The 25,185-nt window shown below is 38.6% G+C and overlaps 1 protein-coding gene across 4 annotated transcripts; it reads right to left on the bottom strand.

Annotated features, from left to right (window-relative positions):
- Positions 1-96: 96 nt before the first annotated feature.
- On the bottom strand, positions 97-22,992 carry byn (brachyenteron). Of its 4 annotated transcripts, none has more exons than XM_067757580.1 (7): positions 22,892-22,992; positions 5,824-6,232; positions 2,490-2,610; positions 2,082-2,417; positions 1,379-2,012; positions 944-1,325; positions 97-688 (listed from the first exon to the last, which is right to left on the bottom strand). In XM_067757580.1, exons 2-7 carry the CDS (start codon positions 6,225-6,227, stop codon positions 370-372), a joined length of 2,196 nt encoding a protein of 731 aa, XP_067613681.1. In that variant the 5' UTR covers positions 6,228-6,232; positions 22,892-22,992; the 3' UTR covers positions 97-369. The 4 variants fall into 4 exon arrangements, with proteins under 4 accessions (XP_067613681.1, XP_067613680.1, XP_067613679.1 ...); XM_067757579.1 differs by having other exon boundaries at positions 22,500-22,985; XM_067757578.1 differs by having other exon boundaries at positions 22,510-22,985.
- Positions 22,993-25,185: the final 2,193 nt, after the last annotated feature.

Genomic DNA, 25,185 nt, shown 5'->3' with positions numbered 1-25,185 from the left:
TTGAACGTCCCTTAGTATATGCATTCTTATCCTTCTAAGGTCCTGAAAGAGGTCATTCACAACTACCATTACACTAAACGAAGTCCGAAAACCTGATCCACATTAAACAATTTTACTTTACTTTTTTATTGAATTTCTATAAGCAACAATTTTCAGCAATACTTATTTGACTTAATTTGCTTATTTTTACACTAAATATTTTTATTGGACATTTGTTAAATAATCTACAAATCTACAAGCTTATACTTATTTATATCGATAGAGAACTTAACTCTCTGAACAATCCACAGACTCATACATTAAACATAAATATTTGAACAAATCGGCTTCTGAAGGGTTTCTGCCCACTTTCCGCCTTCATAGTGTGTGTTACTGTAACGCACTTTGTGGTGGCGTCAGTGGGGTCCATGTGTTGCTTGGCATATTCGGGCAGGACGTTACAGCTGAAGTGGCTGTTGCAGTCGTCGGCACTGAGGAACGTTCATGATTGGTTTTTGATAAATTGTCGAGTGTTTCCAATTTCACAGCGATCGATGGGGATTGCGGTTTCAGATTGCTGCATTCCAAGGTAAGTACAGAGTTGCCACCCCCATCGCTCGGTGGCTCTTCAGGTGATTTATAAATGGAGGAATGTGACTCTTCGAGCGCTTTAGGAACTTCAACAGGTTCGAGTGCATGTGTAGTGTAGCTGTTGAAGCATAAGAGAATGTGGTGATGGAAAGGTACGAGGTTTGGTTTTTTTGGCAGGTGAAAGGAAGATATCAATAAAAACTAGATTCAATAAAAATTAGTTTAAAATCGGGATATCAGTTGTTTTGGTTGCTTCGAATTTTGCTAACAAAAATTATAGAAAAAAATTAATTATTTTACAAAGTTTCAATTAGCAAAATTCGAAACATTTCTTTAATTACTTGGAAAATTTTCCCTTTTCTTCAAAACCTACCCCAAATCCGACACCAGCGGTATATACTCCGGTTGATAGCCGTAAGCTGCATTCTGATATAATCCATACTCTGCACCACCGCCATTATGCCACGAACTACCCGCATAACTCAACGCCGACGGAGCATTCAAAACATTCGTGTACAGCTGATGAGAGGGCGAAGTGGGTGTGGGATGGTATACTTGATGTGTAGATGGTGCAGCATATGACTGTGTGGGCGTGGCACTCTGATACATATCCGCTGCATGAACCGCAGCCGCTGTTTGTGCCATGTTATATTGATGCGAGGGATGTGACGTAAGATGGTGTATGGTATAACCCGGTGAGGGGCTGGTGTAGTTGGGCGAACCGCCATTTGTGGGTGATGGTGAATTATGTGCAGCTGAGAGAAATTCAATTATTTATTTATATCACTACTAATTGCACTATACTTACACATTGAACGCGTAGTACAGCCGTTATTATTGCTCTGACTAATACTGACAGGCACTGCAGCTGTCACGGCTGACACCGGCGCTGGTGCACTCCAGTAACCACCGTTACTTTGCCAACTGCTAGCGTATGAAAACATCGAGGAACTTGGTTCTACGGGCATAAAACTGGATTGAGAATAGGAACTTGAAAACCCTGGAAAGGAACCACTAGCAGAGTTCGCCGCGCTTGTTAAACAAGAACTGCCTGCATTGTTGCCGGCGCTCAAATTTGTTGTATGCGTAGATTGGATACTGGTTGGAGTATGAGGCGCTGAAGGTGGCTGCTGTGGTGGTGAAGTGCTGCCCGTGCTACCGTTCAGCAGGGTATTGCTACTAGGACCGGGAGAGTTGTTGCCGGTTGCGCTCGAAATTAGTCGCGGTCGCGCATAAGGTGCAACACGTCCGCTGTGCGTATGCATGCTGCGGTTGCTTAAAGCACGTCCATAACGATCACAGCCCATACTCAGTGTAGAGTTTGACATTGTTAAACTAGATGATGGCGGAGGTGGCGCCTGCGCTACACTAGTGTAATGCGTTGGCGGTGGTATGAGCCAGCCATAGGGTGTTTCATGTGAATATAACGTGTCGGGACGCTCCTTTGTCCAGAGGATATGTTTTTATTAGTAAATAGAAAAACTTAAAGAAAGACAAATATCTCAACTCACCTTGGCATCCAGAAATGCTTTCGCAAATGGATTATATTTGATTTTTAAGGATGTGACTTCTTCATTTTGATAAGCTGTAACTGCAATAAATTGTGTCTCCGGAAACGCATAAGTAACGACGTGACGTTGTTCGGTACCTACGCGCACCAAGTGCACTCGCGGCTCATATTTGTGCAGTGAGTTCAACATAATTTGTCCATTTCCATTGGTCTTATTGGTCAGCTTCACTTTGGCAAATGAAATTGGCTCCTTCATCCAATGTGCGCCAAAATTCGGTGACTCAGGATGTACATAGATGGGATTTGCAGGTGGAACCTCTGCCTTACCACCAGGTACCTGTGGGAAGTCAGCATGGTGCTGCGTTGATTATGATTTGCCGTCGGCTAAATTTCTAATTTCTTTACTCACCCACTCGCCATTGACATACTTCCAACGATGTGTATCCACTTGCACGAACTCCAGCAGAACGGTATACATGGCAGCTGGATCGAGACCAGATGTGCTAATTTTAACCACAGGAAACATGCGTCTGTAAGTAATACGGTAATTGATTTCTTTAATGCCGCTTTTAGAACTGTTTGCAATGCGGAAGTGTGGTGTCGCTTTTATCTCCAGAGTGATGGATAGGAACAAGCTTTAGGGGTTTTTTCCTCAATCAATGAATAACTATAATCTAACAGCAGTCGTAGAAAGCATGGGTTGTGAAAACCAACTTTCACTGGAAGTTAAATACCCTGTGGTTTTTTTAGATAAAAACTTGAACTGGAGCAGGCATGTGTAGGATAAATCAAGAAAGGCCTAATAACCCATTCGCCTCAAAGTAGAAGTGCAAAAAATGTTGGTGTTTAGAGCCACACTGAACTGGTTGCTCACCGCGGTCATTAGACCCATTTTATTCTATTGTATTTAAGATTTGGTCCACTGCACTCGGACTAAAATTGCACATTTAACAGGATTACCAGAATGCATCAGGCAGGGGCACTCCTCTCGACACCACAAAGGATATGCTCAACCTTCTGATACCTATATACATATGTGACCCGGTCTATGAAAAGGTTGCTTATGACTAAAAAAAAAATTTCCACTTTTTTCTGGTTTCGATAGTTTTTGAGAAGCTCTTTCACCTGTTGAAAACTAGAAAGTCCTAACTTAGACGTGTACTAAAAATGTAGAAGTGTACTAAAAATGTAGAGAAAGAAGAGCACAAATAAAGACGATGAAGCCTTTGGTTCCTTCGATGCCACTTTGGTGGCTGGTGAAGCAATCTCAGATTTTTTTGATAGCATTTTTTTCTATGCCAATGGAGCCAAAATATCGGTCAGAAACTGGTTTGTGCTTTGCCTTTTGGGCATGACTGTTCATAATGTAAAAGAAAAACTACTAAGAAACTGAAGAAATGCATTGTCTATCTTAACAGCTGTTTCTCGCAATTTCTTGTTTGAGTCATAAGCCACCTTTTCATAGGCCGGGTCACATATGGTGATCTCCTGGCGATTTGTAATGTAGTTAAAATGAAGTCCTCCCCTGGAGCAACATCAGGTTTTGCCATATCAGTATTCTGGGAACCAGGAAGGAAAACTTACGTACTATAATTCCCTGCGAGTACTCCATGCATGCATGTATGGAGTACTAACTATGGACCAACCGAGTACTCCAAAATTAACCACAATTCATACAAAAAACATGGTCCAATTAAAATTGCGATGTCCTAGGACTGGACCATATACTCCAGCTCCGCACTACATCAGAGTAATCCATGGAGTACCCACAGTCCAAAAAACATCGTTTAGTGATTACAATCGTTAAACACGAGCAATGATCGGCTTACAATGTGTTCGTGTAGAAACATGAATTGGTCCATTGCTGCATTACAGTGGAGTATAATGGTACGTACTCCAGTGGACCACATGATTCAACAATTTTTGCAGGGTTATAGCATTCCGACACTTTGTTTACGTTACGTTTACGCTAGTTTGTTCACGTCAAACTGATTTGAAAGCTTTAATTGCTTATTCTCTCCAGACAACACTTCCACAGATGGGAACTTAGTCAAAAGATCTTGCGCTCTGCGTAAGTCCCGGGCAGTCGAGCCATTGCGGCATCTTTCATGCAGATCACACCACCATAAGGTAGGCTGCTCGTTGGTTGAATCTCACATTAGGCTCGTTTATTTGGATGTTATGGTAGTACTTATAAGGCGAACGCATGACAATCTCAGCAGATGAATGTCGGAAATGTAGAGAAGAAAAAAATGGCAGAAAGTGTAGAACTACAACTTTGCAGATAACCTTCTTTAGCCAGAACATGAACGGAATGTTTGAACAAGGACTTTATGGACTTTTTAGGGGAGCTGGTTCTGCTGCAATCGAAGGTATCCTGCGCTACATACGGTGGACAAAAATGGACGAACTGTTTACAAATATAACGAAAGAGGGGCGATACCTCACTCTATGCTATCACAATAGCGGCCGCCGTGGTGTAGTGGTAGCGTTGTCCGCCTTCAATACCCGGCCAAGGAACATCAAAAATTTTCTTTTTCTAAACAAAAAGAGTTTTTCTAAGCAGGGCAAAGACTCTGAGTGTCTTCGCAGTGAAAACTCATTTGCCTTGCAGATGCCATTCGAAGTAGGCGTCCCATTCCGCCAATTCGTATTCAATGATCTCTTCAGCTACTTTAACTTAAATACGAAAAGATTAAGGACTTCTCTCATCAAAAGCTGGGGATATAGCTCAATGCTGCCTAGAATCTTATGCCACATTCCAAAAATGTAATTTTGGAACAACTCCATGCACTTCCACCGTCCTTATACTCAGCAGTATCAAATATAACGGCGCAGCAAATATCAAATAAAACAGTGAACGAAATAAGGAATAAGTCCACTATAATTTGCGGAATGAGAAAATAAAATTTAAATATTCATATTCGTTTCAATTAGGGGTCGTAGCTAATGTAGTATCAAACCAGTTGGGATATAGACCCCACGAAATAACAAAAGCAAAATTCTCTTGGACCTGATGATATGGCGGAATTTTAATAAATATTTTACAAACAATGGCCATTTTTTAAAAAGCTAAACATCAAATAAAGGTAAGAAAATTGTACGATGTACGAACTCTTGTCTTCAATGACCTCCAACATTTAAAAAATACTAAACCTGCGGCAACAGCTATCAATGCGTCTCTCATTTAAAAAAATGTAAGGCGCGATAACCTTTGGAGAGATTTTAGGCCAAGCTTCTCTTCCAATTCGCGTCGTGCTCATTTTAATTTTTCCTACAAATTGGCGTGACCTATTTGTTTTATGCCGACTCCGAACGGCATCTGCGAGGCAGATCAGTTTTCACTGAGAAGCTTTTCATGGCATAAATACACTCGGAGCGCTTGCCTAACACTACCGACGGTCGACCCCGCTTAGAAAAATTTTCTTCTAATTGAAAAAACTTTTTTCTGAAATTTTGATGTTGCTTTGCCCGGGCGTGAACCCAGAATCCTCGGTGTGGTAGGCGGAGCACGTTACCATCACACCAAGGCGGTTGCTCGTCTCATTTATCTAACGCCACATGTCATGGAAAATTTAATGGCAGTAATGGCTACATATGAAAACAACAATAACGTCAACAAATAATTGTACATACTATTTAGCACTTCGTTTTACACGCTTCAAATCGTTTAGTCAGGCAATTTTCCGCACAACCACTCACTCCCCATTTTTATCACCGCCACTTTTGCGACATCAACTCACCTGCCATTTTTTGTGACAATCATTTCGTTGGTTAGATTCTGAAAACGCAGCCACAATTCGCGATCATCAAGGCTAACTTGCAAATTTCTTTCCATATCGGGACTACGATTCGTCCCCAGCGGCATACCAAGATGACTGATGCTGCTGTTAATGCCAATACTTATGGTGCTATTGCCTCCACTTACGCCGCCGGTATTCAAATTGGAATGTGTATGATGTGGTGAATGTGTATCTGAGTGTGTACCATTGCTGTTGTTGTTGTTGCTATTGTGATGATGTGGACCACCAATACTAGTAGTTTCACCATTTATGTTTGTCATGTTATTATTGTTGTTATTTGTGTGATTTGTTGAGCTACTCATGCCGGTGGCATCGACGGCAGACAAAATGTGCGAGGTTGTCATTGCATCTGTGAAAATAAGAAATTGAATTTTCCAAAAAAAATTTTCATACGCAAAATATATAACGGAAAGTTTTAAGCTGATATAAATAAGAGGTATGTACAAAAATATGTAGAAGGCAAAAAAATTGCTTTTTGTAGTTAAAAGAAGATGGGAAAGGACCAATAAAGCCTTAGTCAGTAATAGTTCGATTTCAATATTTTGTAAAAAGTTGACCAAAACTACTCATCTTCGGATAAAATAATATGAACAAAAAAGAGGAAATTTTACCAAAGTCACGATTATTTTTGATTAAGGCATTCTGGAGATGCAAAAAAAAAAAAAATAATGGGCTCTTTTTCTGGTTACCTACGGCGGGATGTGATTGGTCTAGTGTTTGCGAATTGTAATTAGGGTCTTAAAAGGAGTAAGGAAATACTTCCTTGTGGAAGTAAAGAGTCTTCATAGGAATTTTAACGTTAGACAGAGTGCTGCTGATAACAGTTGTAAAGCAATGTAAGAAGAATCTAAAGCCGTAGGTGCACGATGTCGTGAAGTAACTAATTTTCCAAGCTTAATTTATAAAAGGATGCTTTTCACGTAGTCATCAAAAAAAAAAAGTAAGCGATAAGAGTTCAAATTTTAATTATGCTGAATATTTTTCTGATGCTGTGAAAACGTCCACTTCGACACTGTTCTTTACATTTAAATATAACACTCAGCTGTTGCTCTCTCTTCTGTAGGTGAGCAGTTTTAGATCTTAGCGCTTGACTAACCGCTGCCCATCAACGACTCGGCAATGTGGAAAGCAACATTTTAAGAAATCAAACTCTCTTTTGTATGAATTTCATATGCGGAAAACTAGAATGTACTAAAATCACCCAGCGGTATACATCAGGGCATGCGTTATATATATTACATGTAACAAGTAAGGAAGGTTAAGTTCGGGTGTAACCGAACATTACATACTCAGTTGAGAGCTATGGTGACAACATATGGGAAAATAACTATGTAGGAAAATGAACCGAGGGAAAACCTGGAATATGTTTGTATGACATGTGTATCAAATGAAAGGCATTAAAGAGTATTTTATGAGGGAGTGGGCCATAGTTCTATAGGTGGACGCCATTTAGGGATATAGCCATAAGGGCGCTTCAGGGTTGACTCTAGAATGCGTTTGTACGATATGGGTATCAAATTATAAGTATTAATGAGGGTTTTAAAAGGGAGTGGTGGTTGTTGTATAGGTGGTCGCCTTTTCGAGATATCGCCATAAAGGTGGACCAGGGGTGACTCTAGAATGCGTTTGTACGATATGGGTATCAAATGAAAGGTGTTAATGAGTATTTTAAAAGTGAGTAATCCTTAGTTCCATAGGTGGACGCCGTTTCGAGATATCGCCATAAAAGTGGACCAGGGGTGACCCTAGAATTTGTTTGTTCAATATGGGCATCAAAAGAATGGTGTTAATGAGTATTTTAAAAGGGAGTGGGCCTTAGTTCTATAGGTGGATGCCGTTTCGAAATATCGCCATAAAGGTGGACCAGGGGTGACTCTAGAATGTGTTTGTACGATATGGGTATCAAATTAAAGATATTAATGAGGGTTTTAAAAGGGAGTGGTGGTTGTTGTATAGGTGGACGCCGTTTCGAGATATCGCCATAAAGGTGGGCCAGGGGTGACCCTAGAATTTGTTTGTACAATATGGGTATCAAAAGAAAGGTGTTAATGAGTATTTTAAAAGGGAGTGGGCCTTAGTTCTATAGGTGTACGCCTTTTCGAGGTATCGCAATAAAGGTGGACCAGGGGTGACTCTAGACTTTGTTTGTACGATATGGGTATCAAATGAAAGGTTTTAATGAGTATTTTAAAAGGGCGTGGGACTTAGTTCTATAGGTGGACGCCTTTTCGAGATATCGCCATAAAGGTGGACCAGGGGTGACTCTAGAATAAGTCTGTACGATATGGGTATAAAATTAAAGGTATTAATGAGAGTTTTAAAAGTGAGTGGTGGTAGTTGTATATGTGAAGGCATTTTCCAGATATCGACCAAAATGTGGACCAGGGTGACCCAGAACATCATCTGTTGGATACCGCTAATTTATTGATATATGTAGTACCTGCCAAGATTTTAAGGGTTTTTTATTTCGCCCTGCAGAACTTTTTTTTATTTTCTTCTACTTAATATGGTAGGTGTCACAACCATTTTATAAAGTTTTTTCTAAAGTTATATTTCGTGTCAATAAAACAATCCAATTACCTTACCATGTTTCATCCCTTTTTTCGTATTTGGAATAGAATTATGGCATTTTTTCCATTTTTCGTAATTTTCGATATCGAAAAAGTGGGCGTGGTCATAGTCGGATTTCGTTCATTTTTCATACCAAGATAAAGTGAGTTCAGATAAGTACGTGAACTGAGTTTAGTAAAGATATATCGATTTTTGCTCAAGTTATCGTGTTAACGGCCATGCGGAAGGACAGACGGACGACTGTGCATGAAAACTGGGCGTGGCATCAACCGATTTCGCCCATTTTCACAGAAAACAGTTAACGTTATAAAATCTATGCCCCTACCAAATTTCAAAAGGATTGGTTAGTTTTTGTTCGAATTATGGCGTTAAAAGTATCCTAGACAAATTAAATGAAAAAGGGCGGAGCCACGCCCATTTTGAAATTTTCTTTTATTTTTGTATTTTGTTGCACCATATCATTATTGGAGTTCAATGTTGACATAATTTACTTATATACTGTAAAGATATTAAATTTTTTGTTAAAATTTTACTTTAAAAAAATTTTTTTTTTTAAGTAGGCGTGGTCCTTTTCCGATTTTGCTAATTTTTATTGAGCGTACATATAGTAATAGCAGTAACGTTCCTGCCAAAGTTCATCATGATATCTTCAACGACTGCCAAATTACAGCTTGCAAAATTTTAAATTACCTTCTTTTAAAAGTGGGCGGTGCCACGCCCATTGTCCAAAATTTTACTAATTTTCTATTTTGCGTCATAAGTTCAACTCATCTACCAAGTTTCGTCGCTTTATCTGTCTTTTGTACTGAATTATCGCACTTTTTCGGTTTTTCGAAATTTTCGATATCGAAAAAGTGGGCGTGTTTATAGTCCGATATCGTTCATTTTAAATAGCGATCTGAGACGAGTGCTTAGGAATCTACATACCAAATTTCATCAAGATACCTCAAAATTTACTCAAGTTATCGTGTTAACGGACGGACGGACGGACGGACGGACATGGCTCAATCAAATTTTTTTTCGATCCTGATTATTTTGATATATGGAAGTCTATATCTATCTCGATTCCTTAAATATGTACAACCAACCGTTATCCAATCAAACTTAATATACTCTGTGAGCTCTGCTCAATTGAGTATAAAAATCCTGGTGGGTTGTGCGACTCGTCATCCTTTTCACTGGCCGGAAATGGAAATTGTTACGTTAGGCAACTTGATACTAAAACTGGTATGTTAACTTTGAAGGATGCCTAAACTTGAGATCGTTGTGCTGTTCCCTGTAACAAAATATTATCGCCTGGATATATACGTGATCATTTGAGGTCACTAGTCTTACAAGGAAAATACTCTAGATTAATCTTGAATAGCAGAAACTATTCAATTTCCTTGTCTTAGGTATGATATGATACTGCTAAATGGCAGAGTCTGAAACTTTATGTAAAGTGACTTTGACAGAGTCCTTCGCTGTGGGGCATTGGAGTTTGGCGTTGCTTCCACACAACAAACATAAAAAAAGGTTTGAAGGACTCATCTTTTTTAAATAAAAAAATACAAAATAAGCTTTTGACTTAAAAAAATCCATTTCTGTATCTCTTTTTTTTTACAGCCATCCTTATAAATGCTTAAATTTTGGAGGCTACCTTAGTTAAGAAAACACTTAAAGTTAGCAAAGATGTTCAATGCACACTTATGTATATCGAATCACCGTTTTTACAACAGTTTGTTGAAAAAAAATATTTTTTGGGTTTTGGGGAGTGTTTTGGTCGAAAAATTTACCCTTTCACCATTTTTTTTTTTCGCAGGCTCGAAAATTATTTTTTTGGGATGCGTAGTGGAACTTTGTTTTTCTGAGCTCAAATCCTATCGAAAAATCGATGGCGCGATATCGCTTAACTTTCGTCCATACAAATCGACCCAGGTTAATGTGTACCCATCATAAACACACATTTTTGCAAAATTTTTTTTTCATAATTGTTTAAGCCTGTTGCCAACTCTGTATTTTTTTATTAAAAACTGTATAGCAAAAATTCCAAAAAAAAAAAATATCAAACTAAAAAAGTTGATGAGTAATTTGGTTGCGCATGATGGCTCCTTTTCAGCAATCAAAATTCAAATTTTTATTATTTTACAATGGCCATAAACCTTAAATGAAGTTAAAAGTAAAAGCTGAAAACAAAATTAAATGATAAAAGACTACCATCAAATGCAGAAGTAATTTTACATTCTTGTCAGAAGCATAAAAGAAACACTCAAAGTTGAAAGATTTAAATTAACTCGTACATACTCAACCTAAGTACATACATACATACACTAGGATTTCCAAAAGATATGGTGACAAAAGGTTTTGAATTATTTTGATAGAAACTAGGCCTGATTGATGCCATCTTAATTTTCGATTTTACAATGGCGATGACTTCATTACACCCGCATAGTCTTTACAAACAACCCGCCCGCACCATTTCATATAGAAACAGACGAATGCATTTATAACTCATAAAAAACATTAACTGTATATATGTTGTTGTATATTTGGAGACGTTTGTCGGCTTTTGAATTATATTACATGCAATTGGCCCTTAAAGCGCTGCCAGCCTAAGAAAAAGGTGAATTCCCCAATGCCGCAGGCAATAAAATGTGCTCTACACATACATACACACACATATATATATGTGTAAAAAAATACGCATTAAATTGTTGTTGTGTTACGCGTTGAATGACCACTCAAATGGCACGTTATAAAATCAGTTACTCGTATTCAAAACAAAAATAAAAAACAACAAAAAAACGAATTCTTCCCTTCGCACATTCAATCAAACTCTCATGAGCCCCTTTGATGCGCTTAATCATTTATGATGTCTACATTCAAGCCACTTGTACCTTTGACCATTGCGTCATTGGCGTTTTTATTACAAACGCTGTTTATCTTTTTACTTCCAACTCTGCAATTCATATTTCTTTATATGTCAAGCGGTGCACCATGCAACACGAATTCAACTCAGTTGTGGGCGAGTCAAACGCTGCGTTGTTGCTTGGCATACCAAACTGATGTCTAAATCTCACTTATTTCGTCTTTTTTGATACCCGTTTTGCAGTTAAATGTTGACGAACTGCTGGAATGTCATAAATTAACAAAATGTATTAATAGTTTTGTTTATTTTTATGATCGTCGAAATTGGTGCTTTTGCCGACATTTTATGGACGTTTTTGATATGCTTTTTATTGTTTTTGTTATTTTTTTCTTATTATTTTATTGCATTTGAGGGTGCTGATTGTAATGTTGTTGTTAATGTTTTTTGTAGCTGCTGGTCTGATGCCTGGTTTTATGGTACTAAGCACTCACAACTTCCATACAAGAATAGCTTGCGTTTGGGTCTGCGAATATCCGAATCGAGAAAATATTTTGCTACAATTTCGGTGTTTCATCTTTTCGCCTGTGTTTACGTTTTAAAGTTTGAATCATCCTTTTCTGTCGTTTTTGCTTTCTTTTTCAACTATTTTTGTTAAAATTTTTGCTTGACCTAGAGAATAGAGCTATTCAGCGCTCAGATATGCTTGTATCGCATCCAGCAGCGTCAAGTGTCAGGAAATTTTGTTCAGTTGAAACATATATGCATATGTATGTCTATTGGAAATCTATAATGGCGCTACAGCACTCTATGTTGTATGTTGACGTTTCATTTTGAATTCGAATCAAGATTTATAGCATCATAAGTTAGTCAAACAAAAGACTTAAGCAACGAACTTGGCGCATCGCGCGTTCTTTGCAAACAATTTTTACAACAGAAGTGAGGTTTGTTGGTGTTTGTATTTTTGATCCATTTATTGATTTAAGTTTATCAGCTGTCTTTTTAAATACTTTGGCACGTATACAAGAGTATAAGTCGCAAATTTGAGACACACAAGTGCTGAAAGGGCTGTAATATTAGAAGGTCTCTTCCCGGAAATCCCAATGAAGTCTACAGACTTTTGGCATCAGCGGTAGGTTGTTGACTTAAGTCACATATGAATGGATCTTTCAAGCAGCAAAATCTAACATTTGAATAGGAATGACGTTGACGGACTATTAATGATATTAATGGTTCTTCGTTGTTGTTGTGATGGTTGTAGCGATAAGAACACTTCCCGCAGGTTTTGGGGAGTGTTATCAATATTGTTGATATTTTGCGGGATATAAATCCGGCACGTTCCGGTAACAATTTAATATGACCACCTCGCGGGTAGCGAAAGTTATAAACTACGCTAATCGGCCCCTTGAATCACAATTATTCTTCGTATTCATTATCGACGTTGATGGGCCTTTGCTGGATGCAGATGCGAGACGTTCCAGTAGCAAGCACCATAAAGGTACTAGCCCGGCCATCATGGGAACGATTTGTTATGACCGCGTGAAACCTTCTAGGCCATATCGCCCTCCCACCCCTAGATCCATCAGGAGTTCGAGGTCGCCAGAGCCTCGGCTGTTAATGAGGCAGGATTCGCCACGGATAGTTGAGGTTGACAATTGAGTTGGAGAAGCTATATATTGCGCTGGCAACCCCTTGAATCAATTTGGTACTTTAGTCGCCTCTTATGACAGACATACCTACCACGGGTATATTCTAAGCCCCCTAACGTGCTGGGGCGAATTATTCTTCGTCGTCATAGTTTCTGTAGGTTCTGCAACAGAGGATGTCTTTTCTTTTTAATGAGAAAGTTTACGATCCTATATCTGCCATGTTTACCTAAATATGGCCAGATGGGTTTAGGTTCCACATCTCAGCGGAATATGTATACAAACATACATATAACGGTATGTTTTTCCGCCGTAGTGTAATGGTAGTCTACCACATCGAAGGCCCTAGGTTCAAGGCCCGGAAAAAGCTAAGCTAAGATGTATCTCTCCTCGGCAATAGTTGGCAAACACTCTGCCACGAAAAGCTCCATATGCCCTGCTGCTGCCTTTTGGCATAAGACATGCAAATGTCACACCAATCGGAGGAGAAGCTCGGCCTGAATCTCCTTGGAGGTATATCGTGCCAGGAACTTTTTTTTAGTTCTTTCGTTAGCAGACGGATGAGATTCTTCAGAACTTCTCTGTCTAGCACTCGAAGGGCCATTCAATCGTCTCTCGATATCGCCCATGATTCCCAGTTATACATCAGGACAGTTATGATGAGTTTGAACGTGGAATTAGTTCGCTGATAAAAGACATACATTTTAATTGCCTACACGGTCGATAGACTTCGTCCATCTTACGTACTTATTTATTTAATTAGTGCTTAACCGTTTAAATGGTTATGGTCATCCAACAAAGCGCGCCAGTAGCTTCTTCGCTCTGCTATCTGGCGAAAATTTGTCACGACAAGAGAATTTAAGTCATTTTCCATCAGGTCCTTCCATCGAAGTGCGGGCCATCCTCTTCCTCTGCTCCCATAGGCAGGTTCCAATAAAATACTATATTAGCCGAAGCGTCACCATTCATTCGCACATGGTCTAGCCAGCGTACCCGCTGCGTTTTAATTCGCTGGACTATGTTGTTGTCTGCGTAAAGCTCGTACAGCTCATCATTAAATCTCCTTCTGTACTCGCCTTCGCTAGAGGTGCATAAATAAGAACTTTTCTCTTCGTCTATACATCCTATATTATTATCCATTAATTAATATCCATGGCTGCCAATGCGGGAATGCGCCAATTCACAGAGTATATCCCCGTCCAGTGCAAGATTCAGTTCGGTTGCTTATTCATCTACTTAATCCAGAGAAGGCAAAATTAAGGTTGCGTTTGAACCTGCCACATTTGTAGCAGCATACAATCGACTCGGTTAGAAAACTAGATTCAATTAGTCACACTACAATTTCTTCGAAAAATGAAGGGCTATAAGTTTAAACTTTTTGAGATTCGTGTACAATACACATATACATATATAATGTGTATGTATACACTAAATTTCAGATCTTCCTTTTTTTTTTTTTTTTTTTTTTTTTTTGTGCAGATAACTTTGAACATTGCCAATACAAATACCTCGTCTATTTACCTCTACAACAAAAAACAAAATACAACCACACAAACACCTGCACGAAATAGCCAAGCAACAAGGCAAATATTGTACAAAAATGTTTACTCATATCATTGAAACAAGTACAAAATAAAAAGGAGACAACAAAAACAAAAACAAAAAATTATAAATAAATAAATCAAATAAGCACAAACAACAATGGAGCTCACAACATCGAATGGCTGAGTCTGCCGCCATATTTATGTGGCATCCATCCCAGTCCAAATATATACAAACATACCCTCATACATACAAACGTTCATACATTTATTTGAACCTGTACACGTATTATGATCTCCAATTACTAATATTTACTCAATGAAACTTTTAACATTCTCTTTTTACGCTGTTTTGCATTTGTTGGGCGCGCTTTTGAGGTTGAAGTGAAGGCTCCGCTCGAAATTCGTTTGAATTCAATTTGTTTCTACATTATTTACACAAAAAATCAAACGAGTTCAAAAAGGCATTTAGCCAAACAATACATTTGCTTTAGATATATGTATAAATATGTATGTGTGTTTGTCGATAAATAAATACTAATATACGTACATATATAAGTATCATCGCATTTACGGCTAACAAAATGGCTGAAAGCATTTACGTCCATTATTGGCTCGTTTTCGATTATTTAGAATGCCTAAAGTGCAAAAGCCAAACAAATTTAGTTAATGTTTATTGCTCACAAAATAATCTTGCACTTACATACATATGAATATGTAATTAATTTATGTAAATACAACATTATTGCGATCATTAAGTTAAGGGAGCGAAGCATTTCCTAACTAAACAAAAAATCTCCTTCGAAACTAGGACAGATTCCTGCAGAAACGTCAACCCAACTTCATAACCGACTACTAAGAGAACATGCTTAAACTATAGAAGAAACATAATTGTTGGATGGCGAGATACGCGCGAACCGGACGACGGACTGTATGTTCAGCCACCTGTTGTAGCGAATTGAGAACGGCAATATCGCGGTTAAACAATAACGGCATTCACGGACTTTCCGCTGTTAAAGAATGCCTTCTGCCTTATCGTGCTTGGTTAACGACGCTAAAAATTTGGGTTCAGCTGTGAAGGAAAACTGGATGATGTACTTGGTCTCAACATAGAAATAATTGACGCATGACTGGCTTGAGAGCCACGCCACCGTTGAGTGGTGTAAATTCGAGACTAGGAAGGATTTCGTCTCTCTGGTAACTAGCATTAACTACGACAACAGTGTCGGCTTAAGAATCAAGACAGAGAATAACTATGGTAAACCTCACTTATAGCTCGCAGTCATGGTTGGTGTAGAGATAAAATGGCATGGAATATTCGGAAAAAAAAAAATCTCAAAAAATGTATGGTCCAGTATGTGTTGGCAAGTGCATGTATAGGACTTTTAATGATGAGCTATATGACCTTTATGCCTATAAGAATATAGCGCAATGAACAAAGGCTCAATAGATTCATTGGCGAAGTCGGCTTAAACGAATACATCAAGACGCGCCGGCTTAGAAAGTATTCTTATCCGCATCCGCATTCGAAAGCAGAGGATGTGGGAGACCTCCACTGAGTTCGTACAGATAGATATGGGAAGATTTGATTTCAGGTAGCGTCGATTATCGCGAAACAGAAGTTTGACATTCTTTATAGGTGTCCATAAAAAACAAAGAGTTTCATTCTGAAGTCTGCGTACTTTGCTAACGTTACAATGCTACATTCTCCATTCTGTTTTTACTTTGGTTATTTAAAATATGCTCTCAAAAACTAGGTGGGATAGGGGAGTTGCGAAGTCAATTGCTGCCGGTTGCCATTGCAATCTAACACACAATACTTCAATAATTACAAAAAGGACGATCTGACTAAAATCATTTTCAATTATTTATGAAAAAACCTCAAGAACCTAGAAAAAATTAAAATTTGGTTTCTGCTCTGAGCTTGCAACAAAGATAAATAGAGCTAGCGAATTCCCCAGTGAGTTTAGGGCCTGAGAAAATTGCCGCGGTAGGCATGACTGTCGTACAAGGCAACTGAAATCGGCATACCCGAAAGTTCGAGGTGTAAAAAATATTGTAACGCATTTACTGCAATTCCTCTTATTTCCAATCTTCTGCTAACGTTCGAATCACTGAACTATTCACTAATGCAAAATGGCCTTTATTAAAGTTCTTCACAATATAACGTACTTCACAACACTACTATTGCTCGCCAGGTGGCTTCTTAAATCAAACTGATTCCCGCGCCTCTACTGTTGTCGCTTTTATACTGTCTAGTTTCCTCGTTGCATACTTCTAGGCTTTTCCATTCCAGTACTTATTAGTTAGTTATCAGCTACATAATCACCAGCCACAACTACGTTTATAGCTTCTCATATGCGCGTGAGTAATACTTGCACAAATTATTGCCCTCTCTTGTGAGCACCTCAGATAAGATATATGCCTGTGTTTGTGCGTTGCTTCTCCGCTGCGTGTACGTACATATGTGTAGACATAATGATTGAATTATTGATGTGCATCAAGTCACTACTTAGCATCGGCTTAGAGATGGCAGTAACCCTTAGTGTTGCTAATATTCGTAACAATGTAATTCCGTTGCATACATGATTCTTATCCGGCAATCGACTGCCCATATCCGCAATACTCCCTTAACTTTCGAAGAATGTTTTTACGGCTAAAACAACAGCCGAGCTTTCAAAAATAGAAGCATATATTTGGTGAGTAGCTACTACCTTAGTTAGTTAGTAGAGGGAGAGAAACCACCGGAGCTGGAATGATTGGGTGCAGTTAAAACTACGTTTTTCTTCTACTTGTTAGGAGGTTTTGGGGAGTTTTTTTCGATTAATGGTCCTTTGCCGGAAATTGATCCGGTGCGCTCCGGAAAACAGCGCACTAATAAGAGAACGATTTTATATGACCACGTTGAACCTTCTAGATCATCCAGTACCCCTTTTCTTTGAGGGATCGCCAGAACCGCGCCTGCCAAAGAAACACAACCCCTCCAATCGTTATCTTTGATATGCTATTTCGCGTTAGGTATCGTCAAGCAATTGTAAATACAACAAAACTCAAAACATGCTACAAAAGCTGTCATCCGCACAGGAATCAAAAGTTTGTAAACAAATCCAAATGCGAGATTGCCTATCCATAAATCATAAAAAGTTATAATAACAAATTAGAAAGAGGAGATAGTGTGAGCTACAGAATTTCACACACAAATTAGTAAAGATATAAAATTTGGCCAACTTGTCGCAAACAAAAAACAAAATACGTAGATTGTTTATAAAAAAGTTAAATGACAAAGAAATATTATTTTAATAAGTCGACACTAAACGCGTGGACAAAACAGCCAGGCAAATACAAATACAACCAACAACAGACAACCAATAAAAGCAGGCAGCGTTTAGCAATACAAAAACAAAAATGGATGAAAATGAATATAACATGTTAATAAAAAGTGCGAGACGCCGAGGCAGAAGAGCCAAGTTCAGCACAGACAGCAACTCCGAGCAATTACGACCAATGTGAAAATTATCCTATTAAATAAAATGGACAGAGCGTCAGAAGCAGCAACAACAAAAAAAAACATTTTAATGATAATAACAACATGAAGCATAAACCAAAGTGTTGTACAGGGTGTCGCAGGGATGCGTTGCTATTTATAAGCGTCTTGGCAACTTTAAAGATACAGCGACTGCGTGTTGGACCACAGCGATGGTGCGAACGCGCGCTCCCATATACTTGACAAATGTATACTAATTAATTGCAGTTTGTACAAAGTTTTAGTGACTGCCAGTAAGGGGCTGGTTTCGTACAACAAATCCATGAAGCTCATTAACAATGAAAAAGTGCGTTTGCCAATCAAGAAAATCGGTCACAGTGCTAAGTCAACAGCGTCGCAGCGTTTTCGTTTATAGCTGATATGTCGTTCTTACCTTTTTCTACACTTTAGCTTTCAGCATAAAAATCTAGATTAAAGCGCTAGTTGATACATACATACATGCATACATTTACATATATTAATTGATAAATAAAAGCGCTACTGGTGACAATTTTGGCACACTGGTGTTAAACTCCTTTTTTATCACACACACATGTCGCACACACATACACATAAGACTAGGCATGAGTGTTTAAGCGCATATGTATGTGAAACAACAACAACAACACATCGCGTCACTGTGTGTGGGCGCTATCATGTTTGTTTTTGTTGATAAATTTGATAACTTTTGATGTTGGGGAAGGCGCGCTGCGTTTTCTGTATGAATTTGGCTAATTGGTATTTAAAGTTGCCGAAATGATTAGCAACTGCGTGAGTCAGCAAATAGCTGTACGTGCAGCGGAAGTATCCAGTGGCAGTGGTAAGTTGTTAATCGAGGAATGCCCACTGTAGCTAATCACATATGAAAGTGTGAATTTTGACAATTTCATTTAATTCACATACCAACAGAAACAACTAAATAAACAAGAAATGTTACAACACGTGAAATAACAGAATAACAACAAGCTGATAGGACGTTAATCATAACAATGATAACAGTAAACAAGTGATATGAAGTTGAAGAAACGGAAAGGAATTATTATGGATTATGAGAGTAAACAATGCAAGATATTTGTTTTTATTTGAACTAAAATTAAGTTAACTGTATTAACTGCTGAATGACACTTCTATAAGCAGGTATGCAGCATAAAGTTCATGACCTCTTTTAAAATTTAAAAATGTGACTTACCCACTAGATATATAGAGCTTACCATATCAATGGAGGCAAAATACCTAGGGGTCACATTGGATAGAACGCTCACGTGGAATTCTCATTTGGAAGCTATCCTAAACAAAGCAAAAAGAGCGTTCTTCGCCGACTACGACTGAACATGGGGGATATCTCCAAAAATGGTATACTAGACATTTATTACTGTTGTAAAACCAATAGTCACTTATGCTGCCCTGATTTGGTGTCAGAAGGCCAAGTAAAGAACGGCATCAGCAAAACTAAGCAAACTGCATCGACTAGTTTTCATTGACATAACGTGTGCGATGAGAACGTTCCCTGCCGATGCACTTAGTGCTTTAGTGGGAATACCTCCCTATATACCAGAGAAAGAGGCAACACTAGGCGCAGCTAGGGCATATAAAATTAATAATAAAAAATGCATAGGAAATCACACATTACGGGAGTCCTTATAATGAGCCTGACTCAGAGGCATGGTTCACGGATGGATGGAAATTCGATGACGGTAGAACGGGAACTGGCATCTATGGGCCGAACTTCAAAAAATCAATACCAATGGGATGCTACCCCACCATATTTCAGGCAGAAATCCATGCAATATAGTTTGCGATAGATAATGTCTACAGAGAGGCTCATCATCGGACAGCCAGGCGGCCCTACGTACCTTGAAATCCTACACAGTTATATCTAATCTAGTGGATGACAGCATTAAAATCCTTAATGGCCATAGGATATCAAAAAAACTAGGTTACAGCAAACCCGTTTGGGATTGATGTGCATAAAAAATTAAGAAATAAGACCCTCTCAACAAAGCCTTAAATCAAGGGTCGGACTTTTTCTACTTTTTCATTTTGTATGTGGACCAATCCAGTCTAAACCTATATGTCCATTAAATGATAACAGAGTAGAACTTTTTAATTTTGACATAACATTCAACACCGACAATATTTCTTGTTTTTGTTGTTGTTGTCGCTGTAATATTTCTTGAAGATTAAGGGAAGTGTTTCCAATTTGGGCAGTGGTTTTTAGTCGCCTATTGTCACATGGATCAGGTATATTCTAAGACGATTTACCTCCTGGAGTCGCATTTATAGGGATATTTAATGGTTGCTAACTCGCTTTGGAGCACATCTACCAACAATCCCAATCACCATACGCCATTTATGTACTTTGTAGAACTCAGCAGGGGTGAAAGTCGCGACTCGGAGAATTTTGTAGTGCAACCGTTTCAAGGGGCTACCAGCGCAATTTATAACATAAGACCAGAAGAAGAAAATAAAGGGGTGAAGGACTTGCGGAAAGTGAGGAGGTAATAAAAAAGTAAAGGCAAAAGAGGAAAGAATGACAAAAGCGAAAGGGAGAGGTTAGTGGAGGTAGACGGATACCGGAAAAAGAAAAGGGGAATATAGAGGAGAAGGTAAAGAACACGCCAGCGAGCTAGGCGGCTTAGAATATACCCGGTAGGTATGCGGGTCGTAAGAGGCGACTAAATTACCAAATTGATTCAAGGGGCTGTTATCGCAATATATAGCTTTTCCAACCCAATTGTCAACCTTACCTACCAGTGGCAAATCATCTCTCATTAACAGCCGAGGCTCTGACGACCCTGAACTCCTGGTGGATCTAGGTGGTAGGAGGGCGGTATGGCCTAGAAGTTTTCACGTGGCCATACCAAATCGTTCCCGAGATGGTGGGGCTAGTACCTTTATGGCGCTTGTTACCGGAACGTACCGGATCTGCATCCGGCGAGGAACCATTAACATCGACAACACTTCCCGAAGCCATCGGGGAGTGTCCTTATCGCTACAGCAACAACAACAATGTAAAGAAGAATATTAAGGGGAGCATAGAAAAAACGAAGGGGGAAAGGAGATAGAATGGTGGTGGAGGGCGCGCAGAAGAAGAGAAAGAAATGGTTGAATAAAGAAAAACATAAAGGCTGCTCGGGGGAACATGGGATAAAGTTGAAGACGGAGATGGAAAGTGAAACAAAGTAAAAGGGGAAATATAATAAAGCAGTGAGATGAGAAAAGGAGAAAGGAAGGTTTGGGTAAAAAATACACAAGTGTAGAGAGGGATTGAAAAACAAATAGAAAAGTAAAAAGAGAGGGTAAGAAACAGGGAAAGACAGGAGAAAGAAGATGAAATGAGAAAAGGAAAAAAATAGAGGGGAAAGGAAAGAAAAAGGCAAAAAGAACAGTAAAAGTATAAAAACAAAGAGAAGGGAAGAATAAATGAAAGAAAGAGAAATAAAAAGAATAAGATTACAGAAAAAAGAAGAGAGATGTGGTTAAATATCGAAAGAATGTATATGACTACTTTTGAAATATTTTTATAAAAGATTGAGCCTCAGTGAAGCCAGACCGGGTTTCCATGCTTTCGTATTAATTTCATTGTTCCTTCATACCATTAAACGCAATTTACCTCCAAGGAATTTAAAGCGGACCTTCTCTTCCAAGCTGGGTCGTGCGACGGAACCTATATGTTTTCTGCCGTCTCCACATGGCATCGCAAAGCAGATAAGTTTTTGCTGAATAGCGTTATAATGAATTTGCTTTTGGCGGTGCTTGAAGCGAAGGCTTTGGCTGTTATAAACGATTACGTTAGCTACACACCACCTGTGGCATCGCTAGTGGTTTATTTCCAGCTAAACACTTCGGGCGTAGCAAGGAGCAAGTTATTCCAGCTATCCCTGTTTAGTGATAATTGTCGGAAATTACCAGCACCAATTGCGATTAAGTCTTCCTATGTCTTTCACTTCCAACTCAGTGAATGTCATCCATTTGCCTGTTTCCGGGTACCGATAGAAAGACTTTCTAAAGTGTTGCCTTCATAATTTAAACACACACTTTATGAGGACTTTAAGGGCGCCATTATCAAGCCCACAGGAATCTTACCTGGTTTTAAGCCCTCCGTTATCCGCTGGATCTTCTGTTGGAATTTTTGGGGTATTATTCAAATCAGCTGCGATTTGAATTTTATGGAGCACACGCCATGTGGCCAAGTGCAAAAATCATAAATTGAGGATAATAAGGAAAAAAATAAGAAGAACTAAGCGTTGGGAAAGTCTTGTATATCTTGATGAATTACATTGCTTTATCGAGGTCTCTATCTAAATTAAATGCCAAGGGTGTTGATGTAACTATGATAATTTTGGAAAAGTTTAAAGAAATTGAGCTTTGAGCGTCTAACTGAATGAATGGATTTTAAGCGCGACTCAATCAAATATTCCAGCAAATGAAACATAAAGGAACAAATGTTAGCGCATAAATTTAAATAAAGTTAGAATTGGGATTTTTACCTTAACTTACCCGAATAACTCAGCTTGAAGCTCTTTAGCGCGCACTTTTTCTATGTGGATATGTATGTAAATGTATTAAGCTCGTTCTTGTTTTATTGTACTGAAAATTGTATCGAAAACTCTTTTTTATTCTCGAATATGATTCTAGAGCAACGCTTTTCAAATTTATCCTGCAAGCACTTAAATTTTTAGTTCACTCGGCTTTTGAACCCCACTTGAACTTTTCGCAGAGTCAACCTTTTTATTAGCAAATGTAGGTATCCTTAATATTCCGATAGCCTTTTTTAATAGCTCTCACCCTTAATATCTATGTATTTCTATATTTTGACTATTTTCAGCCTCTTTTCACTATTTAACAAATATGAAATTTCTTTTGGTCACTTTGCGGTCACCTTTGCACTCGCGTTCACAGTCGCATCATTCGCACTAATTTTTTTTGGACTTCACACCCGTTTGCGCACTACCAAGCTAATGATCGGTGCTAATTTTTTCAGCCATCACAAACGTCCGTCTCAAACGAAATGCTATCGGTATCGTTAGCCATTCGGCCGGTCAAATGATCGTTTGGTTGTTTTTCATATTCATTTTACTTAGTTTTATATTTTTGGTAGGTATTGTCCATTTATTTTTCTTATTTCATATTGATTTCCACACACAAACAAATTTTAATTTTTCTCTCTACTATCCTTCCTTCTTTGACAACAGCGATCACAATACCTACAATCCCACCCTTTCGTATGTCTATGCAACTCTCTCACATACATTAGTGCTCTCACTCGCACCAACTGCTAACTAAGCCTACTTGAGCCACACCTTTCATGTGCAATAGACATACAAACTCAGGTACGCTGTCACTCAAGCAACCATCTTCAACAGGCCAAGTCGTCAACCAGCTTACCTGTTTAGATGTTTCAAGTTAGCCAGACACATTCATCGCAAGTCTACACTAACAACAACTCACTTCAGTTCTTGTCAATGTACGGCAGTCGATCAGTTGATCGATCGTTTTTATTTGCGCATGTCCATTTGGACTACATAAAATAACTCGTGTCTTATGCCTCAGGTTTATTGAGTTCAGCATCCTTAAGCGCTAGTGGTTGTGCGCGAAACAGCCTTTTCCTTAGTAGTTTTTATGCAAATTGGAATGTGCCAATATATGCATATACGAACATAACGGCTTTTGTCCAAATAGTTCATGCTCAACTGCCAGATTTTACTAGTACGAGTCGAAAATACCAGAGTCTGCATGTAATCGAACCAACGGAGGATTATTTCAAGTTTGAAACATGTCTAGTTCCGGAATTTTAGTGTTTCAAAGCAACTACTAGGCCAGTTACTGAAAGTCAGTGACCTAACCCAAAAGGCTTTCGAAGAGCACTTGATACCCCATGGTAAAAAAACACAATATTCTTGTAACACCAAAATATCTCCCATATATTTGGGAAAAAGCTCATAGGCTTTGATCGTGTATGAGTACTAATTGAAGTCGTTGGAGTTACAGTGACACTTTCGGAGAGTTCCAAGGAGCTTTGCTCCTTCCGGGGCATCGTTGTAAAATCAAATTTTATGAAACATATTTTACTTCCAATGCGTTGGTCAAAATAATTTCTAAATGTCCATTTTTCGTAGAAATCTCTTTTAATTTTCTGCCGTTTAAACATGCATGAAAGAAGATGAGATTGCTTTCCAGCTCTATCCACACATTAACATATCGTCGTTCCTTGTTCACCGATTTTTATTTATTGAATACACCAGCGATGCACTCAAGCGCTTCAATGAACTACTCAATGTGCATTTAAAAGTTTTCCGTACGCAATTTTGCTATAACAAAGCTGTGCATCACTGAAACAAATCAACAGAACTCTTTTCTGTCTCAAACCACTAGTCCAAGTCTTTGTTTTGATAGCTAACAAATGGAGAGTTCAGCCCATGATTATATGAACATATTTATCTTGACCAATATTTGCTGTTTAGGTTTTCTATTTAAAAGCAGTTTTTCTATGTCTTCTCTGATTGCTTCCTTCTGTGTGTCTATTTGTAATCTCCTTTCTTATAGTTCAATTTAACCTCCTGCTAGCTGTGTGAAGATGGTGTGGGCTATTGCAAGAAATATACTTATGTATATCCAGCCTACTTAGCGAAGAGATATAAAACACTGAGAAAACAAAAAACCCGCTGTAACTGCCGTAATTGAATTTAGGCTCTTTTTTATCGCCATGCAGTTTTCGTGCAAAAACACTGCGGCTCAGAGTCAAAATCTAAATGGGAAAAGCCGAGATTTTTACTTTTCCCGATTCCTTCCAAGAACGTTTAGCGCTTGTATTGACTTAGGTTTCTTGCGGACTACTCGTCAAATCATGAAAACTATGCTCTATCTGAAAAATATAAAAATTTCATGGAAACCAAATGGAGACAAAAGTACTAAGAAACCAGGTTTGGTCTAAACTGCTTGCGTTGGCTTTGGAGGAGAACCGTTGGTACTGTTCTGATTCAGTCAAATATTTAGGGAATATATGTATTGAAGAGGAAACTGTCATGAAGACCCAGTATGGATAATAGTTCCCAGGCTGCCTTGTAGTACTGTAGGTGAGCTATTGTTAAGAGACTCTCGCGAAGGGTAATATACCGACTTTGTAAAGTGGTAGTCAAACCGATCCTGCTCTATGGACAGCAATGACTTGGTGGC

Source organism: Eurosta solidaginis, chromosome 5, assembly GCF_040869045.1.
Source record: "Eurosta solidaginis isolate ZX-2024a chromosome 5, ASM4086904v1, whole genome shotgun sequence".
Classification (NCBI taxonomy): domain Eukaryota; kingdom Metazoa; phylum Arthropoda; class Insecta; order Diptera; family Tephritidae; genus Eurosta; species Eurosta solidaginis.
The sequence above is the reverse complement of the archived record's forward strand: the minus strand, read 5'-3'. Positions and strand labels throughout refer to the sequence as shown.

Excerpts from the sequence above, each read along its gene's own strand:
- byn (XM_067757580.1), bottom strand. The coding sequence starts at position 6,227 with ATGACAACCTCGCACATTTTGTCTGCCGTCGATGCCACCGGCATGAGT. Across the intron at positions 2,611-5,823 it reads ATTGTCACAAAAAATGGCAG|ACGCATGTTTCCTGTGGTTA; the intron begins GTGAGTTGATGT and ends TATTACTTACAG. Across the intron at positions 2,013-2,081 it reads AAGCATTTCTGGATGCCAAG|GAGCGTCCCGACACGTTATA; the intron begins GTGAGTTGAGAT and ends CTCTGGACAAAG.